We start from the raw sequence: 25,845 nt of genomic DNA, 5'->3' as shown, positions 1-25,845 counted from the left end.
AGTGCAGGTAATACAGGCAATTAAATATTCTGAGGCAATAAATACTGTACCAATAAATATTGTACACCATCAAGTCCTGTGGACCTATAAATATAGTGAAGCAATAAATAGGTAAAAACTCAATAAATACAGTACCCCCAATAAATAATTAAAAGTATACAGCAACCCTCATATAATCAGATGACACTTCAATTCTTATGGGCTGATTTGGCCCAGGCACAGCTTGTAGGGTTGTGGAAGGCTTGAGGGGGGCTACTCCCTGGCTGGGACAAGGCTGAGGCCTAAACTGAGGTAGATCAAAGGGGGGAATACCAGTGCCCTGGCTTTCTCTCTCCACACAACCTCTCTAGGTTAGTCCCAGTTCACCCCAGGCACAGTCAGGTTGGTTTCAGCACCTCCCTAGCCCCTTAGAGCAGTCTCTCAGGTCTCCACAGGGCCTTAGGCGCCCTCTACTCCACTTACTGCCCTTTTTCTGATGTTCCGACGCCGCTGGAGTCGTGTCGACGCCGTGAGGCGGTTCCGGTTCGGTCTCGGCGGCCTCGGCACAATGTCAGGTCTTTGACGACGCCGGCAGGCGGTTCCGGTCCGATGTCGGTGGCCTCGGTTCGATCTCGACCTCCGATTCAACGGCGTCGGGCAGTCTCTTCACGATGTCGACTTCGGGCGGCTCCGGTCCGATGGCGCTCTCGGCTCCGATGACGTCGGCCGGCCTGGCCTCGATGTCGACTTCCGGCGACTCCGGGGTGCGATCCTCACCCCCGACCTCCGGTGCTCCTCCTCACAGGCTCCGGGCGACTCCGGAGTGCGATCCTCACTCCCGACCTCCGGTGCTCCTCTACCTCGGTCTCCGACGACTCCGGAGGGCGGACTTCACTCCTCCGATGACGCCGCTCGCTCGACCTCGGTTCACTTCCTCCTCGACCTCTGGTATTCCTCACGACCTCCGTCGGCGCCCTCTCACGACCTCAGGCGGCTCCGGGTACGACGTCTGCTACTTCAGTCAGCGCCGCTTCTCCACCTCGGGCTCCAGGTCTTCAGGCTACTCGACGCCGGACTCCAGGGAAACCAGTTCTCAGGTCAGAATCTTGCTGTTTTCTTGGTTCTAAGGCCTGTTCCTGCTGTCCAGGTCCTTAGGATAAGTTTCTTCTGTCTTCTTCCCACACAGGGCTATAGGCTGGGATCCATCAGTAGGGACAAGTATCAAGGGTGGGTTTATGGACCCCACTCCAGGCACAAGTTTCCACCCCTGCTGCTTCACTCCTTCCTCCTTCACTGTTGTGCTCCTCTCTCTTCACCAGTCAGGTGCCAACTGCCAGCTCCAACTGCCAACACTCTGTCTTAACCTCCCAACATTCTAAACGGTCTCCAACTGTCACAGAGTTCTGGAATCTCCTGGAATGTTCTGGAAGGTGCTGGTAGGTTCCAGTGGATGCTGGTGATGTCACAGGTGGCCACCATTTTGTGCTCCAGGCCCTCAGACAGAAGTTTCAGGGGTAGCTAAAATGGCTCCCTGAATCTGTAGCAACACGAAAAAGTCTGGTGGTTCCCAAAAAGGAAAAATTCAAACAGGGTTTGAGGCAAAAGTGGGACAAAATAAATAATGATGAGGAGGGACCACCCAAAGGGCTGACAGGTCTAACAATCTCCAAAAAGGTTTAGCATCAGGTTAGCATTAAAAAAGTAACGCTAACCCGACACTAAACCTTTGTGAATCTGGGCCCCCCGGTCTGTTAGAATGTTGAAAACAGGAGCAAAGTGCCACAGAGATTTGTACCAAGGACTCCTCAACCTACATTAGTGGAATCCTCTGGCTACATGAATGTCGTAGTGGCCTCTTACGAGTAGGGAATAGAGTAAACAGCATTGAAGGAGTCTAATTAGATGGTACGGTAACAGAATACCGAGGTTTAAATATTGTGCTCCTAAAATATTGTTGCAAAAATATCGAAGACCAAAATATCGAGAAGGTAAATATAGGTGTACTATAATTAGCTCCACATATATATACCTTGGAGATATATGCACATGTGTGGAGTAAGAATAGTTAATCTAGTTTTACCACCCTAAACTTACTGCCTCAATATTTTGATTGGTGATTATTTTTACTGCGATGTTCTATTGGCATGATATTTCTGTAGTCAATATTCTGACATACAACCGATTAGATGATAGAGGAGAAGGTATTGGGTGTCATTGATGAGATAGGACATATGCAGATGATCCTTAATTGGCAAGCATTTTACAGAGGCCGCCATCCTCTGGATGGTGCTAGTGAAAGGGTGTTTGAAGGTGGTACACCGTTGAGGAAGGGTTGTGCATTGACCGTTGCTCATTTCTCAGTTCCATGAGGTTCGGGACGTGATCAGCCGATACTTCACGTTGGTGGCTACCTACCAGGACCTGGTGAAGATCGAGCAAGAGGCACAAGAAAAGATTGAGCGTGCACGTGCAAGCTTGGCCCACTATGTAGAGGAGAAGAGTGACAACATCCTACAGTACAATAACGAGCTGTCCCTGCTGCAGACAAGGCTGGACCATGCACAAAGTGAGGCGATCGTCTGGGTAAGGAAACGCATTATATTAATACACACTGGGAATCCAGGGGAGAGGTCCTGAAGGGGAGACCGTACTACTCCCTGTCTGAATGTAAACTCACTAAAAGTAGGTCTCAAAATTATGAAAAAAAGGGGGAATGAAGGAAAATACAAGGATGTGGTGTAGTGAAAATGACGGGCACAGATTATGCCCTTTTCAAGAGAGGAGACCTCTTTTAGGATAATAACCCTCCATTACCAGACATAACCTATTACCTGCTTAAAAGAGGGCATGTGCCCTTAGCTCGATCAACAGATCTCAGTCTTGAAATGAGTACTCTCCATGCTATTCTTTGTATTGCACTGAAAACCAAACCACACCCACTTTACTCCGAATATATGACGTTACAACGCAAACAATTACAATGCATGCTTTTACAAAGCGCTTTTTACATAACCAATACTATTACATCACATGATTTTCCAATGCATGCCATTACAATGCATTTTTAAAATCTACCATTACAACGCATTCCATTACAACGCATACCATTACAACGCATAATACTTTTAGGGCAACAGTACGGTAAATGTTGGATAGTGTAGGGGTAAAAATTACTATTCCCACTCCAATGAGTGCAACACTAGGGTAAGTGTTGGATAGTGTAGGGGTACAAATTACTATTCCCATGTACCCCAAAACCTATAACCACCCTAAAACTAAAACATCTCCATTACTTACCTTATAATGCGTTGGAATGGCATGCGTTGTAATGGTATGCGTTGTAATGGCATGCGTTGGAATGGCATGCGTTGTAGTGACATGCGTTGTAATGGCATGCGATGTAAAGGCAGTTGCGTTGTAATGACTGCGTTGTAAAGGTAGTGCGTTATAATGACTGCGTTGTAATAGATGTTTCCCCTTTACCCCCAGCACTTACAGTACTGGGACACGCACTCCCTGCTAATGCATTACAGTCCTGACCTGCTCCACTCCTTCCTTGTGCAGTACTGTAAACACGCACAGTTCTACTGGTAAACCTTAGTAATGCCCAACAGCACCCACTCTTTCTAGTATTGGGGCTCACACTAGGTTCCTATTGGCTCCTCACTCTCTCTCTCTGTTGTGCTTGTGCTCCCTGTACCTCATTAGGAGTCCCGCTGGGCGCACATTCAGAACACAGCAGCCAAGAAGACTCTGCTACTCGGCACTATCAAGATGGCAACCTTGAACCTCTTCCACAGTTTGAGCAAAGAGATAAAGGAGAGGCTTCAGGTGTCCTTGGATGACACTGCCCAGCAGCTGGAAGCAGTAAGTAAAACCACTGACATGTCTCTAACATCCCACTCCCAATGCACTGAGACAAATGATTCACTTGAAAGTCTACAAGTTAGATTTACTAACTCTTTGCACTACGCTTATGTGGCACAAATCAACACAAAATGGAGGGCCACACTTATGTAGGGGTTGCGTCACTTTTGCACTATGCAACGTGGTGCATGTACAATGCAAACTAAAAAATGCAATTTATCAAGCCACGCAAGGCCACTTTGCATGCCCTTGAGTGACATGACAAATCCAGAGTGGTGTTCCCACGCAAGAACCAGGGATTTTGACACATTTCCAGATTTACCATTATTGGTAGACCTGGGAATGTGCCGAAATGTTATGCCTGCCCAGAGCAGGCATAACAAGCAGAAATATCTTTTCTTTCTCCTCGTTACTTCATCTTTCTATGTGTGCTGCATTCTGCAGCACATATAGAAGAAAATGCCCCAGGGGATTGTTTTCGTGCAGAAAACAATCCTATATGCAAACAGGCACCCTTGCACCATGGTGCAAGAGTGCCTGCATTGTTTCTAGGCAGCCCATTGAGCACCAGCCCAGGGAAAAGGCAGGAATACAGCGTATTATGATAAATACAGCACATCCCTGCACTTTCCCTGTAACCCATGGTGACTTGCTGCGCTGCGTTACATTTTCATAAATATGGCCTGTAGAGTCTATTCACTACACCATATAAAGTCCCATGAGTGTAGACCGAAATTGCATTGCGCCCCTCGAGCACCTAGACAAACATTAGTAAATCTCTCTCTACATCTTACCTTCAAAGAGTTTTGTGTTTATATTAGTTTCCCGACTTCAGATGATGATCAAAGACCTTAACACACATAGCAATAATCAGTTTTGTAGCAGATACAGAATGCAGTGATGTCAAAGAGTCTTCTAAATGGACAACAACCCTTGACAGCCTTTTTAAACTCCATCTCCATTCCTTGGTGTGTGGACACCTGGACTGAGCAGCACCTGCTCTTAAGAAAAACACAAAACATACATGAGAACAGAATATATGTTGTTACTACGCATTCCGTTGCAACGCATGCCTTTAACACGCATGCGTTACAACAGAATGTTTTTTCTACGCATTGCCTTTACCTCGATCATTCCTTTACCCCGCTTTTCTGATGGATACATCTGCCAGTGGATTCCTCACCTTGTGCCGCCATGCAATCCACTTTTGGGGAAGCGCTTCAGTCCACTGGCGCGTGCACTGGCGACGGGTGTGCGGTTACGCGCACAATGACGAGCAGAGGCGCCATATGGCTTTCCTCTCTCGTCATGGTGCGCGCACATCGCACACCACTCGCCAGCCAGCCTGCTTTCACTTGCCTGCTTTTCACAGCCTGCGTAATTATCCTTCCGATGCCAATTAAAAAGACCCAGTGACTCCAGGGACAATAAAGAGACGCATGTTTCTGTCTCAGAAGAGGAGCTCGGAGGAGGCCGTCCTTTCAGGCGCTACAGGCATGTCCTGTCGAGGATGAGAGCTCTGTGGTCTGCTCTATACGCTTCTTCTGTACAACGCATACATCTTACTGCTCGAGGCGAGTGGATTCGTAAGGCTAGGCGGGAGCAAAGAGGTGCTTATGTTATGTGTGTCTTCCATCACTCACCCACTTTCTATCTCCCTCGGTCTTTTCTCTCTCTCTCTCTCCCACCCTTCGCTTTATCCTACTGACATTTGCTACTTCTCCCTTTACTTCTCCTCCCTCCTTACCTTCTGTGCTCCCCCACCAACTTTACAACAACCCCATCCACTCTGCACAGCCCCACCTGTCTCCACCTCCCCTCCCTTCCCTGTTTCCCTCCACCCTACTCCCTCTTACTCTCTGTTTCCAGGGTCCCCTCTTTTCCCTCGACCCCTTCCCACATTTTGGGAATAAATCTCACTGGTCCTTCTGCCGCTGAATGTGATGGGTTTGCGTTTCCTCTGACAGCGCAGCGGCGAGTCGTCGATATTTTATATAAGACACGCACAACTAAGCAACGGATAACAAACACAGATCCCGTCTCGATAGTCATAGTACATACACTGGTAGTTTCGTTTACCCCCTCCTGTTTTGTCAAAAGCGACCGGAAGAATAAATACAAAAGTTAGTATGGTATGAGGAGAAGCATAGTAAATCTATTGTGCAGAATACCATTCGCATTTTAAGAAAATGACAGTTTTTAGCAGTAAGAACATGCACTATGGTTCGTCTGCCCCACCGCCCATTCCCGATGCACACAGTACAGTTGTTAAAGATGATGTGTGTGCTACAGACGTCACTCTGCCTTATTACAATATAACTTCCTGTTTATATAGCGCTTGCTACAGTTTTGTCTGCAAACAGAATGCGTCAATATTACAGGACACAATAATACTTCATATATCAACTTCAGATGGATTTAAGGTGAGTGAGGCCCGTCCGAATAAAACTAATTCGGCCCCGATTCTTCGGGGAGGGGGGAGGTGGGGTCGGTTGTTTAAAGGCTCCACGGAGCCCCCACAGCTATTCATTTTAAAATAAAACACAGACTCCGTGGTTCGGACTCCGAACCCACGAATCTTATGTTGTGACACTATAAACCTTCGTTCCCACAAGGTCATATTATGAGGCTTCTGTGTGAGTGCGCCTCTAGGAATAATGAATAACATTACATAGTCGGTTTGTAAATTCCACTCGAATTGTCTGATAGTACAGCCCCTCATGAGAACAAATTGATAAAATCCGGAGCTGGCACTATAAGGCACTCCGAAGCGGCACGGGCGGCAGATAGTGCTTTCTAGCATTGCTTACACATATCTAATAATTCTGCCGTATTCAGGACCAATGGTTCACAGTGTTCTTAATAAAATAATTTGCCATTTCCACTTGTTTCCCCCGCTTTAATTATTTCAGGCACGAAATACTCGTTTGATTCCTCATCCATGGGCTGTATAAAGCTCAGTGGTTTAACACACCTCAGGTGTTTGTGTGTCACAGAGCTTGAGTCACCTTGGACGACTCAGCCTTTTATCCTTCAGAGCTAGATAACATGAGTATCAAAGTCGCGAGATGCATTATAAGTCTATTTTCTTTTAAAACAACAGGAGGCTCTTCCATGTGACGTGCGTCCACCAAAATGTAAACATTGGTGACCGCAATAATCGTTTCCCGAAGTGCTACGAAGCAGTAATAAGGTGCAGGCGCTATTTGTAAGCAGCGCTGTTCTGTGTCTTGCAAGTGACCCGTGCGGCGCAGCCCTTTGAACTGCACTCCAGTGACTTTAAAGAAAGCCACATGACATAATGAGGCCCAGAGGTCAGCCACACAAGCCTGGGATATTAATTAGGAAGGCCCGAGGACCATAACTCACGGGAGCGAGCAGCAACCTTTCACTGACCACGGGAACGCTAGGACTTTATTCGGAGCCTGTATTCCTCAAATTCCTCAAGTGCCCCCCCCCCCCCCACACACACACAATGAATGAAGCCCCAGGGAGGTGGCAGTCCCCGGGGCTGCGGGGGCCCCTGCAGGCCCCCGCAAATATATCAAATATATTTGGTACAAATAACGAGGCAGGAAGCCCACGCTTCGTGGTTTTTTAGGTCTTGCCTAGCTATTGCGATAGCAATCGCTATGCGAGACTATGGTAAGGGGCTCCCAAAAGTGCTCCCAAAAGCGGATTGCATGGCGAGCACGCGCACAATCACGTGCATCGTGCCGCCATGCAATCCACTTTTGGGGAAGCGCTTCAGCCCACTGGCGCGTGCACTGGCGACGGGCGTGCGGTTACGCTCACAATGACGAGCAGAGGCGCCATATGGCTTTCCTCTCTCGTCATGGTGCGCGCACATCGCACACCACTCGCCAGCCAGCCTGCTTTCACTTGCCTGCTTTTCACAGCCTGCGTAATTATCCTTCCGATGCCTCACTTCGCAGTCTAGTCTACGCCCAGTACTCGGGAGTCGCTCACCTCGGAGCAGCGATGCTCCGTTTTCCGCCGTCCTCCAACTGCCTCTATCGGTCCTCCTGCCTTCGGTGCTGGCTCTCCCCCTGTCACGCTGTAATCTGCTGTGCGAGGGCTGACAGGCTGCTTTCCGCTTCATTTCCAGTACAGCTGTGCCTGTCGGCCCCTGATCGTGGGTGAACAGCCAGCTACCTTTTGTGTATGTACAGAGGCACATAAAAAAAAAACACGCGTTTTCCAAATGCGTACTTTACATTCACGTATCTGTTATAAAATCTTTATAATTAAGAGGACAGACTTCAGGGTTCGTGTTTTGCTCGACAGTTCGCTCACTGTTTTATGTTTCTTTTACGGCGTTTTACAACATCGCGTAGCTGCACACATCCCTAAACAAAGTTAGGCTTTTTGGGTTTTAGAAAATTACAGCCAGAGGATGTTGTACGAACACTCTTTTGTAATTACATTTCAGAGCAAAGTGTCACTGTTTAGGTGTTGCCTTTATGTGCTTTGCATTAAAATGTGTTTAGCATAATGTGGTTGCTTTTAGATAATTGTCGTACACCTTTAGGGTTATTTTTAAATATACAGTTATGGTTTTGCAAATTTCGGTGTAGTTTGGGGTCTACACTACCTGTGTTACTAACTAGCAGGGGTTACCTAAAATTAGGGAATACTTATGGGTGCATAAACATTACTTTTTTTTAGTCCTCAAAGCGCGATTACTGTTACTTCCTTTCCTGTAACACTGTACAACATTTCTGTAACTTTTAATAAACATAAACAAAGGGTAGGCTATTTCTAGAGACGTTTGATGCAGTCATTTGTACCTGCATTTAAAGAGGTTTACGTTACTAGGCTAACATACAACATACCCGAGAATATTCTTCGAACCTTTTAAGGGAAAATTATAGCAATGCGCTTTATATTTCCAAAATAGAATTTCTTTATTTCAACATCAATTTATTGTAGCAATACCGCTATTTTCTGTAGCGCTGCGTTACACATTTGTTAGCTGTCCCTTTTGCGAGTCTTAACATACTATGTGTCCAGCTCGTCTCCCTCTAAATTCACCGCCGAAAGCAAGGCGCCCTGTACTTTCGCCACATGCTGCGCGATTTTTACATCTTCTTTTCACCGCAGGAAAGGACCTTCTTATCAATGTCGCCATCGATTTGCGTGTTGATTTGTTCGTTCCCGCACAAGTGAAACATCCCGTCTAATGATTCTTTGGGGCACCCCTAACCTACCCTTTCATCCTTTCAGTGTAACATTCGCACCTACTTGCCAGACAAGTCAACATCAGCAAAACATCTCTAGCTCACATACATTTTTGGTGGGACTAAAGGCAAGTGCTAAACTTTTGTTATTTAAAATACACTCCCCTTTTGTTACCCCAGCTACTTTGGTACTTAAATGAAACTGAGAACAAGCATTGGCATAGCCAATAGGTCTCGCTTTTGGGACCTTATCAGTATTTAGTTATGCAGCACAATATCCTTGGTGCAACAACATCAACTGTTGCAAGGCTAAACACTTATAAGGTCCCAAAAGCGAGACCTATTGGCTATGCCAATGCTTGTTCTTTTTTTGGGGGGAGAACCCCCCCCAAGCCCCCTTTCTTCTTTTTTTTGCCTTTTTCTCACGTCTTCGCCGACACTAAAAAAGGACTGACGCATTTTTTCGGATGAGGAAGAAGACGTTCCGTGATGACGTTGCTTGCGTGGTAAAGACGGTCGTGGAAGCAATACGCGTTGTGAAGACGTTTACGAGGTAAGTGTACCGTTGTAAACGTAACGCATAGAAAAGCCTTCGTGGTAAAGGCTGTTTCCCATGAGAACATATGTTCTTGTTGTTCTGCAAAATCTCGGGTTTTGGTAGAAACAGGAACAAATGACTATGTGATGTTTATTTGAATGGTATCTATCTGTTGCTGAATCATACTTATCCAGACTGATATAATTTGTTGTTGCTTCATTATTAACATCATCCTTTCAATGGAGATTTCTAGAGGAAAGGGTACTTTAACTCCTCGTGACCATAATGAGCCTGCATGACAGATATTTCCCTAGCTCTTATTGCACTGCAACTTACCAGCTTTGTAAACGATTCAAACCCAAGCAGAGGGAAATGTAGTTAAAGCATCTCTTGTCTTGAGGTAAGGACGTAAACCACTGATGAGCTTAAGTCAATGGAGAACGTTTTTCAGCATTTGAAAGTTCAACAGCCGAGCCACCTAATATGGAATATCAAAGTCCTGGGCAATTACTGTTAGGGAGAGATCCCTTCTCTAGTTTCATGCCAATGTCAATAGGTGTTAGTGGGACTAATGGCAGGGAAATATTCCTGGGTGGTGAAGGCGGAGGAGATAGAATCGGCGTTTGAGGTGGTGGTGGTGTTGGAGGCATTTATGAAGTTCACAGTGGGGCACTTGCTGGTTGCCCAGTTGGCTGTTGGGCAAGTAATAGTCAAAGTGTTCACCATCTGCTACAATGTTGACATGAACGCAACAGGCCCTTACACAACTTCTGGTTTTCTGTGATAATGACGTGGTCCATAAGACAGAGCAGTGTTGTCAGTTACAACGATCTGTGGCTTGATAGTCTTCTTCTTCCAAAGCTTCTACATCAAATTCGAGTACGTAACACACATCTAGCAGCACCGGGCTGTACGCCGTCTCCAAGATAATGTTGTGGTCACTTATATCAGCTTCCAGGTCCAATTTCAGAATCTGAGCGGGCTAACTTGCTATCACCTTCTTTGGTGAAGAGGACACTGAAACAGAAGATTTAGTCAATCAACGGTGTAATCGATGAGGCTGTTGTTGATGAGGTAGTACACGTCAGTTCTGGAATTCCCTTCAATGGTGAACGAAGGCTTGTCGCCAAGAGATTTGCCCGTCGACGGTGGGAGCAAGGACATCCTTGGAGTGGTCAATGACAGTGTCTTCATCAATGATGGTCACTACAGTGGCCGTCGTCACTGACAAGGGCTTGGACGTCAATGAGGGTCATTGTTGATGAGGATCGCTCCGTGGCTGTCAATGAGGTCTGTCCCATATATTTCAATGAGGATGTCGTTGATGACGTTGGCGTCAAGAATGGAGGTTTCTTCTTAGTCGTCATTGAGGAGGACTGCGATGTTGATGGTGATAACGGTAGTTCAGTCAGGGCAATAGTGAGCTGGATTTTCACACAATTTTATTCGCAGGCTGATGTTTGCCCTTTGTGGAGTGTTTTTCTGAGGAAGCTCCAGTCTCATTTTTACAGGAGATGGCTACATGCACTTTGAGCAGCTATCCAGCTCTGGAAACTAAGTGTTTTGTTTCTTACACCTCTTTCATGAAAGTGTGTAGTGGGGCACTTTTAACAGAATCACCCCCAGAAGAAGGAGTATCCACCTTTGAAGTGGGACATTTCTTTTATCTCCAGCATGTATAATGCCAACCTCCTTTCACTGTCCTTCAGATTCTTGGAAGGAAAGGTTTTACAGATATCGCAGTGTGAACACGTGCCCTGGTAAAGGCAAGTATAGATCTTCTATCCACAGGTTAGACAGATTTCTTCTGTCAAAGATGTTGACATTTGGTGGTAGAGCTCTGGCCCAGAAAGTGGAGAATATTTCTACAGAATTACCCCCAAAATAACATATAGTAGTGTGAAATCTGAATATAGGGCTAGTTCACGTCTAGGATAGACCAGGAATGTACAAGGATAAGGTCACAGAGATGTTTGTGCAGAGTTCTTCTCCGGGTCGGGACTCTCTCACATATGACGTTCAGTAGAAATCAGAGTAGTGGTGGATACTAGGGGGATTAAGAGAGCTCAGCACTTCTGGTTGAAGCTCAGATTGTTTCAAATGAGACAGATGTGCTACTAAACAAACACTGTTGTTGAGGCCTAGGGCCATTTTAGCACTGCCTACTGCTATTTAAAGTTACAGGGGATTCCCAACCTGACGTTGAGGAGTGACTCAAACATGTGAATATATGAAAGATCCAGTGCTGGAGAAAGGAAAATAAAAGTATTTTATATTCCCCTGTCAATTTATGATGATATCATGTTTCTTGCTGTGGGCATTCTTCTATCGCTAAGGTGCCACAGTGTGCTCTACAAGACTAAATAATATTTGTATCCAGTTATTATGTAAAAACATAAGAGCAGGTGTCCAACTTTTTTTCTTGAGAAGCCTCCATCAGCACTGCCAACCCCATGGTGTGCCAGATACCAAGACTACCAAGTCTTGAATCCACTGCATGCCCTTATTCTTCCATACCTCAACACTTCCTTTCTCTTAATCTTACTCTTGCAGGTTACTTTCATATTTGTTTTCTCCCTTTTTCACTGTTTTCCAATCTTTGTCTGAGTCAAAGTCATCAAAAATGAGTGCTGTAGCCCACCACCCACAAACACCAGTAGAATTAAGCACTGCCTGTGCCTTTTTTCCTGTCTAATGCAGTCCTAAGAGGAGTGCCATTGCCACCCACTCTGGAAGTCTCTGCATAGCTTCCCTTTTACAGTGGGCAGAGCTTAGAGGGGGACAGCAGAGTGATGCTCAATACAAAGAAGAGGTGGGCAAGCCAAGCAAGGCTCAAGCTTGGCTCGAGAAGGAGATCAGCCTCTGTCTGCCTAGGCTCTTTTCCCATGGCAACAGGAAAACCAAAGTAGAGCCGAATCAAGCATCTGGTGCACTTCCTTTTTAGTCTCTATTGTAGTTTTAAGTGACAACAACCCAGTGCTTAATTTGAGCCGGTGGTTTCCACCTACAACAAACCAGGACTATTGGCTTTGCCAATGGTTGTTAGTTGCATGAGATAAATAAGCAACAAAGATCGCTTCGTTGTATATAATATTGAAAATGCTTCAGTTCTGAAATGATGAGACTGTGAATGAACCATGCGGAGTCTCTTCGAAGTTACATCAAAGGCCGTGAAGGGTGGGACCGCTGCACAGGTAAGTTTTATGTTTGCGCCCAGAGGATGAGGTCAAAAATGGAGAGCCCGATAAGGACCCTGTATCAGTACCTGCTTTTTAGAAGCAAAGGCAGGACCCGGCCCACTTAAAGCCCTGCTGTTACATGTATTCATTCCCACCACTGGGAAAGGCTTAGTTTGTCCTTGTCACTGGAACATGACTGGGAAAGCACATTGCCAACCAAGCCTCGTTTTGGAGAGTAGTGACACGTTTACGCTCCTCGTGGGCGCGGCGCGCGCTTGCGCTATCACCAATGAAAGAGACTTCCGTCCTGTTTTGTTTATCGGGGCATCGGCTTCTTCGCTAGCCTCCTGTGGGTGCTTGCCTTGCTGCCGCGTGTATTTTGCTGAATCTTGGCTGTGCAGTCCCACGAGGGCCCGCTGAAACTGTTTCTTCATTCAACATTATATTTGGAATCTCGCTGCCCCGTTAAACTCTAATTCGTTAGTTTCTATATTACTTCCAGGGGTGAGTTCATTCATTTTCTTTATTCGCTGTGCTATACCGATGGATTCTGGTGCAGGACAAGTGACCTTATATTCATCTCCACATATGTCCCCTTATTATAATTGACCTGTTGAGATCCTTGTAACCTAGTCGCTGTCGAAACGTCGTTGACACATAAACAAACCAGTAAAGGAATCATCACCTACTAAACTAGTTGGGAACTTTAGGTGGTCGTTTCTCATGAACAAGCCAGGCCTTTTACAACTATACTTTGATGTATATCGTTTTATTTTGGTTTAGTCGTCCTACTGGGGTCACAGTGCACTAATTTACATGTTTATTTTTGCAGCTTTTGTAGATTATTTGGATTGATCGATAATTGATGTAATTAAATGGTTCTTTTATTCATGGTGGTTTTCTGTATACTTCTTGTCATACAAGCTTTGACTGCATGAGCTTATTTAACCTCCAAATACACTTTTTGGCTTGAGTGACACCTGTAAGAACCATAGTTGCATAGTAACTGATTAGCTCTGCAGGTGCCTTTATTGTGTTGGTGTTTTATCTTTTATGTTCTTGATCCAATTTCCTCCGCTGGTTATCTCTGGAGGCAGTAAACTCTGTAGTATTATGGATCTGGGAGACGTAACAGGTGCGGGAAATAAGTGAGGAGGATCAGGGATCTGTTGTGATAGACTGTGTTACAGTCCTCTTTCATACAATTGTCATTATGAGATGTCAATTGAAGTGATATACCCGGAAGAACTGTATTTTTGCCATCCTTTTTTAGGTCGAGCCTGGTCAGCGCATGCGCTGCTCTGCAAAGCATGCTGTATTCGAGTATGGAGTTGAAGCTCCGCCCATATATTTCATTGGCTTGTGTCATTGTCATTTGTAAATGCTAGCTTCTGATTTGTTAATAGGCTTTTTAGTCCCTCCTTCGAACCGCCTTGTCTTCATTTGTAACCTCCCATTAGGACTGACCCATTTACTTCTTTTACAGGGTATGTCTTAATTAGTCTGTAAGCACTATTTTCTAAAGCACAAGATGCTTTCCTACAACATTCAGCACACCATGCGCACTTTCACTTTCCAAGCAGCCCTGGACAATGGTGGCCGCTTCCTTGAAATGAAATAGGTCTCGCATTTACAAGAGTTTCAGCTATTGGCATTGTAAATGATAATGCCTATTATTTATGGGTTAAAACAGATCTATAAAAGGCATTGTCATTTACAATAGGAATAGCTTAAACTCTCGCATATGCGAGACCTATTGCATTGCAAATGCTTGTTTCATAGGATGTCAGTGCATTGAGTATGTCACTGTTGTGGTCTGTCAGAAAGGCTAGAATAACTGCATTCTATATTATGATTAGCGGTGGAAGGCAGTGGTGTAACGAAACTCCCCCCCCCCCCCCCTGCAAAGTACATGGAGGGGGGTCCCTATGCCCCGAACGTAAGAGTTGTCAAGCCCGCCTGTGCACTGTGCCGGTGGGAGCCCATGGAGCTCGGGGGGGGCTCCCTGCACCTTGGGGGTCCAGGGGCTATTGTTACGCCACTGTAAGTGTGCATGTGTGGGGGCGCTATGGTTTGAGACCTATATGTCATTAGGCAGGTTGCAGGTCTTCTGGTGCAGAGCGACAACATGTGCTTCTAGTATTGATTTGTGAGGCATATCTTACTGTTGGGATGGCATTTTTATATTGCATTTGTACGTCAAGGTCACTAAGAGTTTATGTTGGTGGAGCACCTCAGTCCGAGTTTGGTGCCTGAATCAGCCCAGTTAGCATGGTGTACATGTCAGGACTGTTCAATAGCTTTTGCTCGTGCTTATAGCGGTAGAAGAGTTTAGTTCTGGCATCTATCCCAGGGTCAGCTCAGTGATTGATTGAATTAGTATAGGAACAACCATATTTCCACCTCTCTTCTGAACTTTAAATGCTTCTGGATGCTTTAAATCATGGCCGGTGGTGAGTTACAGAGCTTGCATTTTGTATCAAGAAAGCTGAGCCTCTTATGGATGACTTATGGTAAGATGCTTTGACGATCTGTGGTGTTAGCTAGGAGCACAGTATCCTACTCTGTTTGTATTGTTTAAATATAAATTGTAGGTAAAGTGGTTGTTAGGTCTCCCCTAGCGCATTGCATGCGCTGCTCTAGGAGAGGGCTCTTGGAATCACTTCAGACTTCCAAGAGCCTTCTCCGTGTAGGTGTGCTTCCTCCCACACATTCCATTGGCCTTGGCGTGTGGCTTTCAATAATTGAAAGCACGCAAATGGCCAGAGACAGGTGCATGTCCTGCCTTCCCTCTAAACTTTCACTCCCATGGCCTAGGGGTCTCGAGAGCGAGCAGAGGCGCGCATTGTGCCAGCTGCATCCCTCCCTTATCCTTGTCTTGGCTCATGTTACTAATTAAACAAACATGTTGCTTTGCAGCCGCGCTTGTTTTTTCTAACCATGTATAATGGGGGAGTGTGTCACTGAAGTGAATCGCTCTTTCAGCAGACTGGCAAGTCTCAGATTGCAGCGCAGCTCTCTGAATACAAGTGCCTCTAAGCGCTGCCACGTCAGCGCTACAAAATACAGCCGGCACTATGTGCGCTCTCACAAATGCCGGGTTTAAACTGAATTGGGGCTTCTGTTCAATATTCATGAGCAGCATCATTTCCTAGGAGGCAGAATGGCTTAACGAGCAGACAAGTGGATGTAATGAATTGACATCAACAATGACCTGTCATTTACACGTGCGGTTTACCGCGCTCCCGCGATACCTGCTCTCAAGGTGCCACTCATATTTAAGAATTATCCCTCACTCAATGGAGCTCGTAACAGCAGTCACTTTTAATGCATGACCACCAGGCTCCGAGTCACACTTCAGCGTAACTTTTCATTTCTCCTCCGTGGGACGCTTCTCCACTAGCTCAAAAGTAAGTCTGTTTGTCTTACTAAAGTGAAGGATCGCTTCCATATGTTCAACTTACCCTCAAACAAACTGGAAAACAGGAACTATGCATACTTGTTTGGGAGCCTCCTGTCCACGCGCAAACTTAAAAACAACTTCCAGGTCATAAGAAAGGTCAGCCCCCAGCATGCCCGGTTCTGTAGTCAACTCTAATTTCTGTTACTACTTCACCACTTTGTAGCCTGCAGATCATGTTGACTCTATAGCTGGTTACAATGGTGGCCGCTGGAACGTGCTACTAACACACGAATATCTTCTAATAACTACTGTTAGTGGAATACGGTTCACAGAGCAATGGCTAGTTAGTCTGGAGAAAGCTGTGTTGCAAGTTCATTCGGTAAAGTACCTCAGCTCTCTGCCTGCCTGATTAGCCAATGAGGACCAGGCATACACAACATCCAGTGCTGATTCAGCACTGATGAACCTTTTGGGGGTTCACTCCACATCCGGACCCCACAGACTAGGAAAAGAGCTCATGCACAGAGAGGGTGTTACAAGGCATGCCCCCAAATGCTCAGGCTTCCAACTTCACTTGGGAAAAACAAGGCACGTACGTTTTTGTCCCGGGGCCCTGCCATAAGAACTCTTGGGATATTTGCATGAAGCCCCTATGGGTGCTTTCTTGTGATTGCTTTTTGCATCAACAGGCCGTGTATCTATGCCATGCCTCAGGAGAGGCAAATGCATGCACTGAGACCTCCCACCATTACCTGCATCGTTAGATGACCTGAGTTTAATCTTTAATTTCTTTTTCCAACAGAATTGTATTAAATTTCTAAACTGCGAAACACTCAAAAATGTAGCTTACCACAGGCAACTAAGGCCGGAAAACTTCTGGCATGGCTTGATAAAAGGGAGCAAGGGAAAAAATGGATAGCACGAATTCAGACGAGGGAAGGTCAGGAGACGACTGACCCACGGACGATAGTACACACACTTTCAGCAGGTATATACGTCATTATCCGCTATGACTGCGGATGAGGCACTGTCTTACATAAAAGATATTGCTATGCCCAAACTCACACCGGAGGCGGCCCTTTCGCTTGAGGCTGATCTCACGGTCGAAGAGCTGCTGGTGACGATCGGCTCACTGCAATCTGGAAAGGCGGTAGGACCAAATGGTATACCTATAGAACTCTATAAAACGACGGCTGGGACCATTGCCCCACACCTGTTACATATGTATTCCGATAGTCTGCAGGCGGGTGAACTCCCACTAGATCAACGATTAGCCACCATAATAGCGATCCCAAAACCTGGAAAGCCCCCTGAAGAATGTACTTCGTATCGCCCAATATCTTTAATCAATGCAGAGGCTAAAATTCTTGCGAAACTCCTTGCGATCAGACTGACGCCACACTTGGCGACTTTGATACATCCGGACTAGTCCGGTTTCATGCCGGGCAGAAACACGGCTCTAAACCTGAGACGCCTGCACGGTGTGATGGCCTGTATCCCATACATTCAGGAACCAGCTGTCATACTTTCCCTGGACGCACGAATGGCATTCAATACGGTTGAATGGACCGTCTTATTCGCTGTGCTTACTCACTTGGGCTTTGGCCCTAAATTCTGCGCATGGATAAGTTTACTGTATGCTAAACCGGTGGCACATGTTACGGCCAATTGTCATATTTCCGAGAATTTTCCACTAATACGGGGCTCACGCCAAGGCTGCCCTCTGTCACCACTGCTTTTTAGGTCTCGCCTTGCTATCGCGTAAGTGATTGCAAAGCGAGACTATAGAATACGGGCTTCAAAAGTGCTCCCAAAAAGCAGATTGCATGGCTAGCACGCGCACAATCACGCGCATCGTGCCGCCATGCAATCCGCCTTTTGGGAGCACTTCAAAGGGTCCGCTCCCCCGCCCCAAAGCGTGCGCGCGCGCGCCACGCTCCGCCTGGCTTGTTGTAACCGGTCGGCTGGGACTGGAAATCTCCACAGAGGGTTTGGTGAACAGCATCCGTTATTGGTGGTAATTGTTCAAGTGTTAGCTAATATGTAATCTTTCTTCATGAAAGACATCGTCTCGATTCCCACTGTCAATTACTTTTGGAGACAACACTTTACTTTCAGTGTTTCTCAGCTCTAGAGTCGAGATCCTTACTGTGACCTGGAACTACAAGGGCCGTGGGTGACCTGTGCGCGTGTGAATTGGCGCCAGGTGCGCTATAAAGCTGGGTGAAAGGCAGGCCCTACTCTGTCCGAAAGCTCGGTCTGTTAGTGCCTCGCGCCGCCAGCATGGGACAGAGTGTGCTCCCAGGGGTTGTGTTCCTGTGCTTGGCGTATAAGGGATTCTGCGCTAGTTCCTGGGGGGAGTCTTCCGTAGGAGGCTGGTCTCAGCTGGGCCTGGCAAGGAGCGGCCGGGCGGCTCCAGGGGTGTTCTTCAATAACCCGTGGAGTCTGGCAGGGAGCCGAGATCTGCCCCCCGTGCAGCCGGTGTCTGTGCGGTGTAAGGAGGCCAGTATGGTGGTCGCTGTGCAGCGGGATCTGTTCGGTACGGGCAAGCTGGTCCAGGCAGCTGACCTTAAGCTGGGAACCGCTCTGTGCAGGTACACGTCCCTCGGTGCGGATAACACGGTCTCCTTCCGGATCGCGCTCCAGGCCTGCGGTAACTCTTTACAGGTCAGTCCCGCGCCGACCCTTGGCCGATTTCGTAGATTTAATTTGCATTCTGGCAATTGTAGTTCTTTCTATAAGCGGACTACAATTCCCAGAATGCTTAAAAAAAGCTAGTTTTGAATGAGCTGCTTGCGTATTGATCCGGAAAACTTAAGACGCATGTACTCTCAAGTGTTTCCACGCCATGTCCTACTGGCGCACTTAAAATTTACGCCAAAAGGGATGTTGAAACGCGACTCTTGTCAGCCCGTGGACCAGATGTATCGGTACCTCCTCAGAATTCCCGTTAGCTCTTAAGTACAAACCTAAATATGCTCTCTCCAAACTGGAAGAAATAAAACTAGTTAACGTCGGTGGTTCTTAGCTGTCGCACTACTGTGCAGCCTGGGGTATTTCCTTCTTTGTAAGAGGGCCCCAGACCTGCTGGCTACGGCCCTGGGCCGCTCTGTCTGCACCCTGGACCTGGCTTGTTTTTCTTGTTGGCTTTGGTTCCAGGGCGGGGTTGCGAACACCTAACAATCTTAATATACCACTGTATTTTCATGATGAGTCTCACAAAGAAAACTGCATTAACAACTATGAAGGGCCTGCTACAGAGCACGGCATGTTTACTATTAGATTTAGCTTTCACAACACGCCTCAGTATTGTAAACTGTAGTGCTTTCTAATTAGCATGAATCTAACTTGTAATTATACATCATGATATTAACTAAGAGCACTTTCAGCCCACCCGGCCACTTATTATTAGTGCTTTTCAATTAACATGATGAACGGATGAACATGAAGATTGGATGCAAAGAGATGGTGTCTTAAGGGCGAGTTCTGCCTAATCCTAGGAGCTATGAAGGGCCTGCTTCTGGGCGCTACATGTTTAGTTTTAGATTACGGTTTGAAAGCGCACCACTGTACTGTAAACTGCAGTGCTTTATAATCAGCATGGAATTCACAATTACATTTACATCATGGTGTTATCTTGAAGCTCTTCTTGTGTGTGACACTCGGCCGAAATGCCACTATGTAAATTCACACAGCAACAAATGTAACCAAACACAAATAATCCTCCTCCAGGACAGCAAAAAGATATAGGGCTTTGAAGTCTTAGAAGAGACACTATATATAGCATGTGGATGTCCTTCCTGAGAGGAAATAAATCGGAGGCAAATTTGGCGATATGCAAATTATTCCGAAAGCAGGTTAGTCATCTACATGGTTTCTGGTAACCTGTGGACTTGCTCTCCTTTCACCCCTAGCAATGCTATTTTATAGGCCACAGAAGTCGGCGTACAAACAAACTGCTTTTTAGTACGATTTCTGCTCCAGTTAGACTTCTGGACAGGAGTCTCTGTAGCTACCAGAAACCGCTGTGAAGGACCTGCTTATGGCCATCATATGTGCAACAATAGATTGGGTTTTCACAATACATTTCAGTAACACCCAGAGCAGTGCTATCTATGTCACACGCATTTCACTATTACTTTGTATTGATTTCTGCACTTCCCGCATTTGCGTCTACGCACGTGCAGTGAACATGGACAATTGATGGACTATGATAGTGCCTTTAAGTAGCAGCCCAGAAGGGCCTGCTTCTTGTTCTAACATGTTTCATATTTGATTGCGTTTTCAGAACTTGCCTTGGTAATGTAAATCACAGTGCTCTCTAATCAGCATAGATTTTGCTTTTAGATATACATTGTGATAAACTAATCCTTTCCTACTGTTTTCCTCCTTTTGTTGTGTTTCTATTAACATGGAGATCACATGAACAGAGATGGTGCTTTTAAGTGTGGTTTCTAGATAATTCTTGCCTGACAGTTGTGGTTATAAGGTCGAAGCCTACCTTACGATTGATTGGCTTTGTGTTTAGTCATTCACATGTGCTCCTTTCTGTTCACTCACCTTATTTGCTTTTTAACCCGTTCATCTTGTCTTTGTTCCTCCCCACCCCCCAATCCCCCACCCCCACCCCGATCAAGCACTGCCTGTGTATTTTTAACTTTTTGATTCACACCTTCTGTTTTCAAATAAGTGATAATTTTTCGGCAATTCTTTTTTTTTTTCTTTTAAAGCGCTTCATGAGTGGGCATGTTTTTTTTCCACTTGTCTTCTATGTGTGCTTCTCTGCCTACTCCAGCACTTCACTTTATTTTCCCTCCTAAGCAGGGTTGGATTGGTAAACCATGCATTCAAGGTGGTGGGCCAGTGGCTGAGGCAAAATTGTTTTTTTCCAGCTTTTTTCTACAGAAGGGCAAGGTGGTTGGTGTTGATTATTTTAAGGTGTATGAGGTGGATCCTTCCAGGCATTTGTTTAAAGCAAATTCCACTGAACTCTGTTCTTTTTTTTATTGTTAAAAGACATTATCATTTGCAACGCCAATAGCTCAAACTTTTGCAAATGCGAGACCTATTGCATTGCAAATGCTTGTTGCCCTTGTGCTGGAGTCACTGGCAGCGTGGATTAGGTGGGAGCCGATGATCCGAGGACTTAGATGGGCGGAAGGATGGGAAGACCGCATCTCCCTATATGCGGATAATGTATTATTGTATATGACCTTCCCTAGGCGCTCCATACTGGTACTCTTAAGTATATGTGAACTCTTTGGTCCGCATCTGGATACACCATAAACTGGTCCAAATCGATCATGTTTATCCTGTATGGCCCACCACCTCAACTCCCAGCAGATTGCCCACTGCAGATCACAGAAGACGCGTTTAAATATTTAGGTACATACATAACACCCAACCCAGATAACTTCTTCAAAAGAAACCTTGTGCCCCATTTGGAACGTTTAAAAAGGGATGCGATGCATTGGAGAACATTACCACTGACACTGCTGGGAAAGGCAGCGCTTTTTAAAATGATGGCGCTCCCTCGATTCCTGTACGCACTGGAAAATACACCGTTCCCAGTGCCACCAAGTTACTTAAAAATGATAGCAGCTCAGGTCTCTAGTCTACTGTGGGGTAACAAACCAGCGTGCATAGCGCAGGACAAGTTGGTTAAGGGATGGTATGACGGAGGAATAGCACTCCCAAACATACAGTTATACTATTGGGCAGCTCAGTTAAAAGTCGTTAATCAATGGATACATGCCCTACAAGCGGACCCTGCATTCCAAGCGGACAGGTCAAGGTTAGGAACAGAGGGTATGCTGTCAGCCCTTTATAACAAGAAGCAAGCCACCTTGTTAATAGGGCCCACAAAACATACAGTTACCATATGGCATACAGCGCATACTAAACTAGGTTGGCATGGGGTTATAACACAACTCACTCCTCTTTGGGATGCACAACGATTGGGAAGGCTTAGGAACTGTAAGGGGTTCGCTCAATGGGACGCAATTGGCATATCCACAGTGGGAGACATGTGGCGCAACGGAAAAGTAATCACGTTCGAACGTCTTAAACAACAGTATGAGCTGGCACCCTCCGAAATCTTTCGATATATGCAGGTAAAACACGCACTGCGAGCTGCCTTGAAACCCGGCACCGAGATCCTGGAGGCCATTCCCCTAGAGGACAGGCTGCTGACAGACTACATGCACAAATGGGCTACCTCTCTCACCTACCGAAAACTAATTAACAACTTGCCTGATCCTACTGTGACACTCAGGGAAAAATGGTCCCGTGATGTGGGAGAACTTGACAACACCGAATGGCAGGAGGCACTAGCTTACCCACGGGAGATGGGAATACCTTCAAAACGTAGGTTGGTGCAGATTAAAATACTGCACCGAACCTACTACACTAGGCTCACCCTTTATAGGATAGGTACAACATTGCACCCGTATTGCCTAAGACGATGTGGGGAGGAGGGTACATTTTACCATACCCTGTGGCAATGCCCAAAGGTCAGAGAATATTGGATAAAGGTGATGAGAACAATATCACAGGCAGAGGAAGTGTCACTGGTGCCTGAGCCCAAGAGATGTTTGTTAAATGTTTGGGAGCCGAATGACCTTACTCGCACAGCACAGAATTGGGCCACGTTGGGGATAATGTTCGCAAAAACGTAACATCGAGAAAAAATGGGGCTCAGCAGAATTGCCAACACTCGCCGCTTGGTGCAAAGATATGGACACAGGACACAGCTATGGTGGCCGAAAGAACAGTGTTTGTCAGTCGTGGTTGTCCTCGAAAGTGGAGCAGGGTATGGGGGAACTGGAATAAATTCAGGGGATACATATGTGAACCACCAGGGGTGCAGGAGGAAGAGGGCACTGATGACGAAAATGAGGTTGGGGCAGGGGAGTAAACTAAGGGGCGCTGATAATAACTATACTGGGATGAATGCCTATGAGCCAATGTTAACGGAATGTTCAACGCTGAAATGTAACATATATGTACGAGATTTGAACGATTTGTGCCTTGGTTATAATGAATATAATAAAAAATATTTTTTTTTAAAACCTCTGAAGCTAGACATGAGTGAGTTTAGCACAAATTTACACAAACTAGGAAAGACCTAAGATGAAAGAGAAAACACCCTACAGTGCCACCTCCCACCTCCTTCCCGGAGATTACGTAAACAGGTCAACTTTCCCTGTGTGCTTTCCACCACGATTACAAAAACACATCATCTTTCGCTGTTTAAACACTAGGCACACATCATGCATACACCTTCTCCCATCAACTAGATAGTCCAAGTGATGGGGGCGCTAGGTGGCGCATGAGCGGAATGGCTGCCTCTTAGAGGCGCTCCCGCCGACTGATGTCGTTATCCGTTCATTTCTCCTACTCCTGGGACCGATGTCCGACTGGAGACAACCTGTGGCGTTGGTGAATGCCTGGTGCATCCCCCGGTGACCTTCTGAGGCTGGTTGAGGCTTCGGGACCGAGAAGATCGCCCTCGGTGACTGGCAGCGGTGGCTGGGCTGGAACTGGTGATCGGCGCGGCTCCCCATGCGAGTGGCCGGCGCTCCACGCGGAGGCTGGGCCACGCACCTGCATCCGGAGGGCGCTGCTGGACTTGAGCTGAGGCGATTGCTTAACGACTGCGCTGGTGTGCAGACGGCCGTGCATCGGAGGGGCTGTGGGGCCGGATCGTGACGTGACCGTAGCTGCAAGGACTAGAGGAGTGCTGGGACCGGAGTGCTGCCGCCGGACTTTTAGTTCTCCGAATTCTGCCTGGTGCGCCGCGGCCCTCTCTTAGGAGGTGAATACCAGGACCTGCGGTGAGCGGAGGTGAGAGATGCAGTGAACCGAGGGCTGCGGGCGGAGAACTGCAGGCGGGTTGACTTCTTACCCGTGCTGGTGCCGCGCTGGCCTCCGGAGCACGGGGGGAGCGGCGCTATCGATTTCCGGACGTCTGTCTCCTGAGGGCTGATGGGGCTGGCCTGACTACCAAGGTGCTGCTGGTGGAGGTGCTCTGGGGGCCCCCCTATCTGCAGGGTGTCTACATGTGAAGCGTGGACCCGCGATCATTGCGTGCTGTTGGGTGGCAGCGCCAGGGACCTTGGAAACTGTGGGCAGCTCGTACTTCATGCTGGAGAAGGCTGTGATGGGGCCGCTGTAGCAAGGCACCGGACTGTGACTGGTTTAGGATATTGGTGACTGCTGTGCCCTGGAGGAGGTGACGGAGGGCGCGAAGTGCTGCATTGGGCTCAGTCAGAGCGAGGTGATAACTTGCGGAGCACTTAGGACCTGGTCTTGAATTCGTGGGTGGTGTTAAAGCTGTGGATGGCGAGAGACGAGTGACGAGTGCGGGCAGTACGAAGTGTGGTCCGCTGACCTGGCGCTTGGTTGAAGAAGGTGCTGATCAGCGTGATTCGTGCGGGGACGCTGCGAGGTGGGACTGCCTGGGGGTACACCCGGACACAGCGTCTGCCAGGACAGTGGTGGACCCCGCAAGATGGGGAAGTCGGAGGCTCGCCAGCAGAAGCTATCCTTCGACGCCCGGCGGCAAGCGGCACAGCCGCAGTTGGAGGCGGGCACGGGAGCTGCCACTTCGCGGGAGGGGCAACCAAAGACCTCAGACAATGATTTGCAGCTTATTCTTGCCGAGATGCGCCAAGGGTTTGCCGCGATTACTGACAAAATGGACACCCTGGCCAGCCACATGGACACAATAGAGCGGAAACTCGAGGGGCATGAAACCAGGCTTACTGAGGCGGAGCAGCGTATCTCTGATGTGGAGGACGCAGCGGCACATGTGCAAACGGCGACTGAGCAACTAGATAAACTGCTCAAAGTCATAGCAGCAAAGAACGAAGACATCGAAGCGCGTAGTCGACGCAACAACGTTCGCGTTCTCGGGATCCCGGAGAGCACCAACACTGGCAGGTTGGAAGAGTACATAGAGAAATTACTTGTGGACGTTGTGGGAAAAGATTCTCTGTCTTCGCAATTTGTGGTGGAGCACGCTCACCGCTCCTTGGGACCTCGGCCGCCGCCTGGGGGCACTCCCCGGCCTATCATTGCTCGCCTACTAAATTACAGGGATAGGGATGTGGCCCTGAGGGTGGCCAGGGAGAAGCAACAGCTGTCTTATAACGGGGTGACCTTCACCATGTATCCTGACTTCACGGTGCACGTACAGGAGGAGCGCCGTCAGTTCTTGGCTGTGAAGCAGAAACTGAGACAGGCTGGCATAGATTATGCCTTGCTGTACCCGGCACGTCTACGGGTGACCCATCAGGGAACACAGAAGTTTTTCACCAATCCGCAACACGTGGAAGACTTTTTGAAGCAGGCCCGTAGAAATACCAAAGTACCGTTGTCACAGTCGGAGGAGAGCCGATGCCCCACGCCGGAGAAAGCCTAATGGCAAGCATGGACGCTAACTGCGGGGGACAGATGATGCTGCCGAGGTTCCTGGTCAAGCCAACATCTGTGGAGTTGGGTGGGTGGAGCATATGGACTGGTGCTGAAGCCACTTGTATACCGGTGGCGGGCAATATTGGGCTACTGCTGGGCAGGACATGGAGGACGGGAGTGGAACATTCTAAACTCATCAGTCACCCTCAGGTTTGAGTTCGGGCCTGGCGGCTGTCGTGACTGGGTCTGAACCAACTGGAGGTTATAGTGCGGCATCTGGGC

At 47.3% G+C, this 25,845-nt stretch overlaps 1 protein-coding gene across 1 annotated transcript in view; it reads left to right on the top strand.

The window, feature by feature from the left end:
- Window positions 1-25,845, top strand: part of CCDC42 (coiled-coil domain containing 42) — a 158,189-nt gene that overhangs the window by 92,722 nt on the left and 39,622 nt on the right. Inside the window, exons 6-7 of the mRNA XM_085618462.1 lie at window positions 2,341-2,562; window positions 3,688-3,846. Coding sequence (XP_085474588.1) covers window positions 2,341-2,562; window positions 3,688-3,846 — 381 coding nt within the window. The remainder of the gene's footprint in view (window positions 1-2,340; window positions 2,563-3,687; window positions 3,847-25,845) is intronic.

The sequence above is a fragment of the Triturus cristatus genome, chromosome 7 (assembly GCF_964204655.1).
Source record: "Triturus cristatus chromosome 7, aTriCri1.1, whole genome shotgun sequence".
In the NCBI taxonomy this organism is placed as follows: domain Eukaryota; kingdom Metazoa; phylum Chordata; class Amphibia; order Caudata; family Salamandridae; genus Triturus; species Triturus cristatus.
The sequence above is the reverse complement of the archived record's forward strand: the minus strand, read 5'-3'. Positions and strand labels throughout refer to the sequence as shown.